The sequence below is a fragment of the Galeopterus variegatus genome, unplaced genomic scaffold, assembly GCF_000696425.1.
Source record: "Galeopterus variegatus unplaced genomic scaffold, G_variegatus-3.0.2 Scaffold62, whole genome shotgun sequence".
Taxonomy (NCBI): Eukaryota; Metazoa; Chordata; class Mammalia; order Dermoptera; family Cynocephalidae; genus Galeopterus; species Galeopterus variegatus.
The window spans coordinates 253,587-263,862 of record NW_007726173.1 but is presented as its reverse complement, the minus strand read 5'-3'; the positions used below and the strand labels follow the sequence as shown (position 1 = coordinate 263,862).

General features: G+C 39.4%; 1 protein-coding gene across 12 annotated transcripts in view; it reads right to left on the bottom strand.

The window, feature by feature from the left end:
- Window positions 1–10,276, bottom strand: part of MARK3 (MAP/microtubule affinity-regulating kinase 3) — a 112,571-nt gene that overhangs the window by 24,842 nt on the left and 77,453 nt on the right. For 9 of the 12 annotated variants that reach the window (XM_008576399.1, XM_008576337.1, XM_008576348.1 and 6 more), the window contains 6 exons: window positions 9,236–9,472; window positions 8,687–8,806; window positions 8,336–8,435; window positions 7,884–7,996; window positions 7,212–7,365; window positions 2,536–2,753 (listed from right to left, as the gene is read on the bottom strand). In XM_008576399.1, coding sequence (XP_008574621.1) covers window positions 2,536–2,753; window positions 7,212–7,365; window positions 7,884–7,996; window positions 8,336–8,435; window positions 8,687–8,806; window positions 9,236–9,472 — 942 coding nt within the window. The remainder of the gene's footprint in view (window positions 1–2,535; window positions 2,754–7,211; window positions 7,366–7,883; window positions 7,997–8,335; window positions 8,436–8,686; window positions 8,807–9,235; window positions 9,473–10,276) is intronic. The other 3 variants (XM_008576411.1, XM_008576356.1, XM_008576391.1) reach the window with 1 other exon arrangement.

Sequence of the window (10,276 nt, the reverse complement as noted above, 5' to 3'; positions counted from 1 at the left end):
CGTACCGGACCGGGACCGGCAACGGGATCGCAACCCTCGGTGCCGTGCCCGCACCTCGCTCAGCCAGTGAGCGGGAACCGGTCTGTATGTGGGATCTGAACCCTCGGCGGGAGCGCCGCCGCGCTCCCAAGTGGCACACTGTAGCAGTGCGCCACCGGGCCGGCCCTGTACATAAATGTTTACTGTAGCATTGTTCATAATAACCAAGAGGTACAAATAACCTAAATGTTCATCGACAGATGGATAAACAAAATGTGGTATGTACACACAATGGATTATTCAGCCCTAAAAAGAATGAAGTACTAACATATGCTACAACTTGAATGTACCTTGAAAACATCATGTTGAGCTAATCCAGAAACAAAAGGATGCACCATTGTATGACCCTATTTATACGAAACAGTCATAACAGGCAAATACGTAGAGATAGAAGGCAGACTAGAGACTGCCAGGGCATGGGGGAGTGGGGTGGAGGAGGGTGGTAATGAGTGTGTAATGGATACAGAGTATTCTTTGCAGTGTTGAAAAAGTTCTGAAACTAGAGGGAGGTGGTGGCTGCAAAACATAATGGCATAATGTACTAAATGCCACTAAATTGCACATTTTAAAATGGTTAATTACATGTTATGTAGTTTTCACGTCAATTTAACTTTTAAAATAAAGGACTAAAGTCAAGGAAGAAAAGTCATGACTAAGGAATTTTATCATATAATTTATAAGCAAAGATAAAGCAGTCACCTTTAATACAGCATGAGTAGACCATATTCAGAGAAACTCCAAAAACTGAGAGAAAACGACGATAATATTGCTAACTACTTTTTACCTTTATAAATAGTCAAACATGGGTGACTGATAATACGCAGAATATACTCTCAAAAGGGCAGTATGAGATAAGTAAGAGTGATGGGGATGAAAAGTCATGAAGGTAGAGAAAGAGGTCCTTATCTTCTCTGGTAACTTGTCAATAGAAGTTGGAGACAAAATTTGAACTGCAGGGCTACGGAATGACAATCCTACATTAGGGCATTCAAAAGCCAAAATAAAACACTTTACACAGGGTTTATTTACTCTAAGCACTAGGTCAGAGGATAGAACAGAGAAAACCTCTTAGGCTCCTTCATGTGCCCCAGAATGGCACAGTGAAAGACTCCAAAAGACTTCCCCATGAGCTTCTCTGGGAATACAGGGAGGGCTGTGTCATTGCCAATTTTGTAGGGAAAAACATATTTAGAGAAAAACTTTAAAGATTGTTCATTTCTTTCCAACTTCTTTCTAAAATTACTTCTAGTAGTGCTAATAATACTTAGTGTGTTAGGTCAGGTGGAACACTCTTTATCCATGGGAAAAGTTTCTGAAGCCAAATGGATTAAATTTAACATATACCATATCTCTCTACTTACTGAGGAGATTTTGTTAAGGGTGGGGATTAAGAGCTGGATTTGGGCTGGCTGGTTAGCTCAGTTGGTTACAAAGTGGTGTTATAACACCAGGGTCAAGGGTTCAGATCCCTGTACTAGCTAGCCACCAAAAAAATTAAATAAATAATTAAAAAGAGCTGCATTCAGGTCAGCAGTATAATTTTAGGCAATTGCCTAACTTTTCTTCACCTTGAAATTTAGCTAATCTATGGAAAAGCACTTAGCATGGTAATCCCTAGCCCATAGTAAGAACTCAGTCAATATTCTTTATCATAATAGCCCTTTGAAGACCCCGTGCAACATCACAGCCCTGGTGCACAGGCAGTCAAACCTCTCAGTGCCATATACATTAGGCTTCTGTCTGCTGTCATTTGTCTACATTGTCACTGTTTTTATTTACTTCCTCTGTTAAGACTCTGAGGTCTTTCCAGTTCTCAGCACCTGACACAATCCAAAGCTCACCAGATGTCTGGGGAATAACTGGAAACAGCCTTTAACATAAAGGACCTGATTCACTCACATAGTGTGTGGGGGGCGTGCTATGGTTTGAATATTTGTGTTCCCTCCAAAATTCATGTTGAAACTTAATCTCTAATATAACAGTATTAAGAGGCAGGCTTTTAGGAGGTGATCAGGCCATGAGGGCTCCACCTTCATGCACAGATTAGTGCCTTACAGAAGGGCCTCATCAAGCTTGACAGGGCGAATCCGCCCCTTCCATTCCTTCCTCCATGTGAGGACATAGTGTTCTTCTCTGAAAGATGCAGCAACAAGGTGCCATGATGGAAGCAAAGAGCAGCCCTACCCAGACACTGAACCTGCTGGCGCCACAATCTTGGATTTCCCAGCCTCCAGAGTGCAAGAAATAAATTTCTGTTCTTAATGAATTACCCAGTCTCACGTATTTTCTTATAGCAGCAGAAATGTACTAAGATAGGGGGTGTAAACAAGAAATAACCTATAATACCACATGTAGGATTTCTATAGGTTGAGACTGAATATGGTGGCCTATTGGGGAGGGCATTCCAGGCAGAGGAGAACACGGAAGTGAAATGGAGTGTCTAGCTGGTTCCAACCCTGCAATCCTGGGACCACTGTGCAGTTCAACCACACTTACACTAGGGACAGCAGAGCTTTTCTTGCGTTCAGGGATATCTGCTTTATTGGGATTACTCGCATTCCCAAGCATGGGACTGGCTGGAGCAATTCCCTTTCCTCCAAGAGCACTGCCACTTGATTTCCGAGAGTGAATTCCATCTTCTTTGAGGTCACTATCTGCGGTGCTGGTCTGACTCCTTTTCGGATATGCCACAACTGAAGGAATAGCTGGTCCAGCTAAAAGAAAAGAGTTCACTTTTTAAAAGACAATATAGTTTAACATTTTATTCTGTGAAAATAAACATTTTGTAAAATGACCTAAGACTGCTATTCATCTAAAAAAAACATAAAACAGTAAAATCCTATAAGATGTTTCCCACTTTCCCACTAAGATATCATGTTTACCCTATGCAATGAATTCAATTTTGAAATTTCACTTAGTCCCTAACTTTCTACTTTTCCTAAAGATTATTACTATTATTATTTTTTAAATTATTACATGTCTAGAGCTGTCCTTTGGAAACATCTTAAGTGGGTGTTACTATATAGATAACTAATCAAACTAACTAAATGCACACACATCACGCAGAAGAAACTGGTTCACCTTGTACATGTGAGTGAATTACATCCTTTTTTGTATAAAAGATGCCTCCACCTTTTGGAACAGAACAGTACAGATTTTATAGGCCATTTCTTTTGAAGTTTTATCTTGGATCTTTTTAAAAGCACTCATAGTCTTCTAGAAAAATAGGAGTTTGAGTAGACAGAGGAAGGTGGCAGAAGCTGAGGAAAGCATGTTCCTACGCAAGCAATAGGGAGGAAGTGGGCAGAAGTTCCTGGTCATATCCCCCATGCCAGGAGGAGTGTGCCTAGGGACATCCTAGATGGAAGATTAACTGATATCCTGCAATAAACCATCTGCAGACTCCAACAGGAGCATAGGAGACTGGAGTTCAAAGAATTTTATTTATTTATTTATTTGTTTGTTTGTTTATTTAAAAGATGACTGGTAAGGGGGTCTTAACCCTTGACTTGGTGTCATCAGCAACACGCTCTCCCAAGTGAGCTAACCTACCATCCCTATACAGGGATCTGAATGCATGGCCTTGGTGTTATCAGCACCACACTCTTCCAAGTGATCCAAAGGCTGGCCCTCAAAGAATTTTAGAAATGAACATGATAACTGGTATACTCATCAGATATGATGTCCAGTGGCAATCTTAAAAAACACCAAATGCTCATTTATTCTAAGGTAGAGGAAACTATATTTCAGGTTCTATTAAAAAGGGGGAGGGTACGGAGGAACTACTACTTGGACAAAAATCTAAATGGTAAATCTACTTGGAACAGAATTTAAAAAAAACAAGGGCTTAATCTTATTTATGGGAGAAGAACAAGATTTCAGTTTTGCAATTTTAACATATAAAACAAAGAACTAAGCATAGGGTGATATTACTCTTAACGATTATCTTTCTTCCCAATATCATGAGATCTATAATGACATTGTGAACTTTCAGGGTACTACTGATTTACTTTGAAACTTTTATTATTTGTATTTAGAAAATACAAAATATTTTAAGGCTTGAGATCCTGAATAGAAATAGACATTGATCCAATCCACTGACATTCAGATTTCTCCAGTTTTACTTGCACTCCTTTGTGTCTGGTGTATTTAGTTTTATACCTTTTCATCACAAGTGTGGATGTGTGTGACCACCACCAGACAAGATGCAGAACATTTCCACCTCAAGGACCTTGTGGGCTACCCTTTCATGGCCACCGCCACCTCACTTCCACCCCGACCTCCTTTCCCTCAACCCTGGCAACCACTAACCTGTTCTCCTTCTCTATAATTCAGTCATTTCAAGAATGTTACACAAATGGAATCAACAGTACATAACTCTTTTGGGATCTTTTTTTTCACTCAGCTTAATTTCCTTAAGATCCATCTAAGTTTTTGTATGTACCATAGTTTGGTCCTTTTGTTGTGAGTCCATGATATAATGTATTACATAGAAATTCGATTTTTATGTAGTCAAATATGTAAGTCTTTTCTTTCATGGGTTTAGTTTGGGGTCATATTTAGAAAGACACTCACTAGTCTAAGTTATAAAGCAAATTATCTCATGTTTTCTTTTAATATTTCTGGGGTTTTATTTTTATATTTATATCTTTACTCCAATTGGAATTCATCCTTGTATAAGATGTGAGAAATAAATTCAAATTAATTTTTTTCTGATCACTACCAAATTGTCCAAATACCATTCATTGTTTGATTCCCTACCCCTCCCAACTTTTTTTTTTTTTAAACAAGACAAAGAACCCCTTGAAAATCTGATGAAGATTACCCTTGCCAGAAAAATGTGTATACACATACAGGTGTTCACACACGTGGGTCCCAAATTAAGAAGCACGGCTGCGGGCCGGCCTGTGGCGCACTCAGTAGAGTGCGGCGGCGCTCCTGCCGAGGGTTTGGATCCCATATAGAGACCGGTCCGCTCACTGGTTGGCTGCGGGCCGGCCTGGTGGCGCACTCAGTAGAGTGCGGCGGCGCTCCTGCCGAGGGTTCGGATCCCATATAGAGACCGGTCCGCTCACTGGTTGAGCGCGGTGTGGGCGTGACACCGCGGGTTGTGATCCAGTTACCGGTCATGAAAAAAGACAAAAAGGAAAAAAAAAAAAAAAAAAAAAAAGAAGCACTGCTGCAAACTACAGTGTGGTTTTAGAGAAGCAGGCATACATCCAGAGGTGGGGAGCAGAGAGAGGGTAATGAGGAGTGGAGGCAGGAGGACAGGTTAAAAGCTGGCCTGGCTAAAGGCTTGCCTGCCTTCGCCTGCTCTCCAGTGGACGTACTTTATCAGGCATTGCATTTGGAACGTATCCTGTTTTTAGCACTTAAAAGAACAGTGTCAGAAGCATAATCAAATCTTCCTTGTGCTAACCACTACCTTCATCCCCATGAAGAATACAAAATAGCTGGGGACTGGGTCAGTTAGTGATTTTCTCTATAAGTAGTTATGAATCTCCTTTGAATATTAGAAAGAAGGATGATTATTATAAAAAGACCACTCTGAGGTGGTTCAGTGGACAAAGACATGGGACCAGGAGTCCTGGGTTCTGTCCCAGGTGTTCCTCACTTGCTATGTAACTGCAGGAGACTTGGTGATCTCTCTTGGCCCATTTCCTTATTAAGAAAATGGGGGTTTGGTGAGTATATGACATCATGTTTAAAGCTGTTTTTAATCTCTAAAATTTTATGAACTGGGGAACAAAGGCATTAATAAAAGACGGGTTCTATGTGCTTCAGGAAGAACTAACTTAAGATATTCCCTAGAGAAGTGAGAAAATTCCATTACCAGGTTTCTTCCAGGACTTAGGAACAATTCCCTTTAAAGTGGATGGTTTTAGGGCAATATATAGGCATTTGCTAATTGCCCTTCAGTCCATAGGAACTGAAAACCCCTCCTTGTTAGCAACTAACACGAACATAAAAGAAGAGACAGAGACCAATATCAACCCTTCATTTACAAATCTATGAGCACAAATCCTGGCATCAGAATGGGTTCTGGGCTCTCAGTCATACCCTAGAATGCAGATGCTGTAGACAGTTTACTGATGACATAAGGACACTTTGTGCTGCTTCAGTCTAAACCACGCAGAGAGGCAGGCATTAGCATGAGAATAAATGGAAACCAAGCAAAGTGTGGTCATTTTTAGTACAAAACCAAAGCTGTCCATACCGGAATATTCTTGTGCAGTTCTAAATGTGAAATTTCAAGGTGAAAGAGTAGAGACAGAAATGCCCAGAAAAGGGAAATACGTACACGAGGGATGAATGGGGGTTCCACATGAGGATGTGCTTTTAAAAGTTAGGGCCAGACTCACACAGATTTGGTTCCTGAACCCTAGAATACTGGAATTAAAGGAAATAGGTGCAACAATAACATTTACAGTTATGGGCACACATGCTAGAGTCTCAGGACTCCAACATGTGGGCTGCCTCGAAGGCAGAGAGTAACTATAGTTTGGTAAGCATACCTAGAAAGGTCTTAAGCCTCATAAACAACTTGCTTCTGTGGGAGATTTATGTGTGAGAGTGGCTTAACCATGTCAACAGCAAGAGTGCAGATGAGGATGACACAGAAAATGTCTAAATTAATGGAGGCAAAATTGGGGTACTACATATTTTCCAGGGCTGCCCTATCCAATACAGTAGCCACTGGCCACATGTGGCTATATATGTAATTTCATTAAAATAAAAAAAAATTGAGTCTTTTCCTAGTTTAAGTGCTCAATGGCCACATACTTGACTGGACAGCACAGATATAGAACATTTTCATCATCATAGAAAGTTCTGCTAGACAGTGCTGCTCTAGCAAATAAGTCTGATGCAGAAGTGGAGAAGAGAGTGAACAGAACTACAGACTAAAGCAGGGGTACGAGAAGGGTGAATCGTAAGGTTTCCATCTAGCTAAGCCTTACCCAGCAAAAGCCCCTGAATGTTCCAAGGAGATCAGAGCCTTGAGGTAATCATGCCAGCACCTGTAGGAATGCTAAAAAAGAAACGCCACAACGGGACACCAAGCCAATCTCCAACCCTGCAGTTCCTAAGCAAGAGAATGTGTCCCAATGCTAGAAGGCCTCTTGTGTAAGGGGAGACTCCAAGACAACACACTGGAATAGTCTCAAACTTACCATGGTCACTGTACCGTCTCTGCTTCTGGCTTGAAGAAACACTTCTCTGCACTTTGTGGTGAGGAGACTGGCCGGTACTGTTGTTGAGATCACTGCTCGGCCTAACCTTAGCAAGTGAAAGATTGCTGCTAGAACTGGAATCACTAGCATCCAGCTAAGAGAAAATGAGAAAAACAGAGCAAACCACAACACGAACCCAAATGGTTTATTAGCAAACTAAAACTCCTCATAACACATAAACAGTTCATTTAGAGAGAGGAAGAATCACAATGTACAAAAATGACAACCCAAGACTCAGATGAAAGTATTTTTCTGACTGCTGGAAAAACTCACAAAAGGTAAATTTATTATGATCTTCTTTCTGGGCTTTTTCAAATTAAAATGCTGTATTTAATTCGTCTGATACTTTACATCATTTCTAAACTATTAATGATTGTAGGTTAATTTATGAAAGCCCAAGTTTGTGACAATATCCACCATTAAGGATTATTATCTTGAAGTTAAAATAGTAGCTCGCAGTGGTCACAGGAGTTAGATTTGTTATTTGCAGGTGAAGTCAAAAAATGATATATCAAATATGTTATACATAACTAAAAAAAACTAAGAAAATAATTTATATAAATTGATAATTTACACAAAGGGTATTTCAGCTCTTCCTCTAATTATTCTTACCTCTGAAGATTTTCTCCCCAACAACAAATATGTAGCTGTGATTTCATCATATTTCATTTTACTAAGAGATTCTTGAATTTCTTCTTGTGAATATCCCATTCCCACCATAATATCTAGAAGAAGGGTATATTACATTTTATGTTTTTTGTTGAAGAAATCATTCTGTTACAGGGTAAAATGATTTTATTTGATCTAAAAGATTACACATTTTCTAATATAATTAGCCATTGATTTGTTTCTGACTTACTGGGTGCTATTATAGAGAACTACAGGTAATAAGTCCCTAAATATGACAAAACAGATAAGCTGATTCATATAACTTGTGCTTAGCTAACTTTCCATTATTCACATTTTAGGCACAGACATATGAGTCAAAACAGAAATATGTTACTTGTACAAACACCGTTCCCCCGATCTCCCCAAGCATTACAGACTAATTATAGAGTAATTACCTATTCTTTTCTGGTCTGAGATGTCTAGTTCTGGTTCAACGAATGGTTTAAGTTCATCTTCCTCATGCCCTGCATTGATCCACCTGTCCTTCATGATTTGCTAAAAAGGTGAACTGTTCATTAGCAGTGTAAAATAAAATATTCCGATAATCACAATATTTAGGAAAATTTACTTTCAACATTTCACTGATTGTAGCTCAAAGGATAATTAAAAAAATTTTTTTTTAATGTCTCAATTCCTGCTTAAAAAGTCCCAGGAAAGTATTTAGTATGTTGCATAAGCCAAGCAAAGTTCTAAAAATATTTTAAAGACTCTTCAAATTTGGTACTTATTTCCACTTATGTGATTACCTCTAGAGTGCCTCGTTTAATTGGATTTAGCACCAGGAAACGTTTGAGAAGGTTTTCACAGTCTGTGGACATGTAGAAAGGGATTCTGTATTTCCCTCTTAATACTCTCTCTCTCAGTTCCTTTGGGGAGGTAGAGAGGAAAGAAAACTAGTGAGTCAACTTGTAGGTTAAAAAAAAACCAATAAAAAACCCAGTGAAACCCCCATACTGATATAACATTAAAAATATGAACACACATAATTTTTTTTTTTTTTTTTTGTCTTTTGTCTTTTTCCGTGTCCGGCAACAGATCGCAACCCTCAGTGTCGCCCCCGTACCGGACTGGGGACCGGCAACGGGATTGCAACCCTCGGCGCTGCTCCTGCGCCTCGCTCAGCCAGTGAGCGGGAACCGGTCTGTACGTGGGATCCGAACCCTCGGGCGGGAGCGCCGCCGCACTTCCCAAGTGGCGCACTTATCCAGTGCGCCACTGGGCCGGCCCGAACACACATAATTTTATAAAAATCTTTTTAGTTTTGTGAAGAACATGGATGCAACTGCTTCTTGTACCTTCAGATTTTGCCCATCAAAGGGAAGTGAGCCACTGACTAGCGTGTACAGAATGACGCCGAGGCTCCACACGTCCACTTCTGGTCCATCGTATTTCTTGCCCTGGAAGAGCTCTGGGGCTGCATATGGAGGACTCCCACAAAATGTATCCAATTTACTGCCAACAGTAAATTCATTGCTAAAACCGAAGTCTGCTATTTTAATGTTCATATCGGCATCTAACAATAGATTCTCAGCCTAGAGGGAAAACATCAAGACAAAAATGAAATTTTACCAAAATATAATCAGAACTGTGATAGGATTAGGCATTTCATAAAAGCTTTTTATAATGATACAAAATTAATATCTCCTAATACTAAAATGAGAAGACATTCTTTCTAGACAAAAAACAGGAGACAAATTAGAACTCCTAATTTTATAACATCAACAGTCAACAACAGAACACTAAGGTCAAGGGTTTGGATCCCCTTATTGGCCAGCTACCAAAAAAAAGAAAGAAAATACATTAAAAAAAAAAAAAATCAATAACAGACATGAGGTAAAGATTAATTCTAGTACTAATCTAAACTTCAAATGTTCTAAGATCAAGAAAAACTTTGACAGCTTTTTCAGTTAATAAAGGGCTTTAAAAAAAATGTGTACTTGCTTTAAGTGGACAGCCACATTTCATAAAAACTGCTTATCTTTCTGCCTCTCTCCTTCTAAACTGAGTTCCTAAGGATAGGACCCTGTCTGTCTTGTTCATCATTATATATCCAGACACAAATAAAACTATACTACTGCTATTAGCTGTAAAATTTACAGCCATTTAGCTGTAAAATGGCTATATTGGGGAGCGGAGAATCCCAAACCTCATTCATGAGACAAATGAGAGTCTCTTTCATTTATTTCTTTTCTTTTCTTTTTTTTTTTTTTTTTTTTTTTTGTCTGGATATATAATGATGAACAAGACAGACAGGGTCCTATCCTTAGGAACTCAGTTTAGAAGGAGAGAGGCAGAAAGATAAGCAGTTTTTATGAAATGTGGCTGTCCACTTAAAG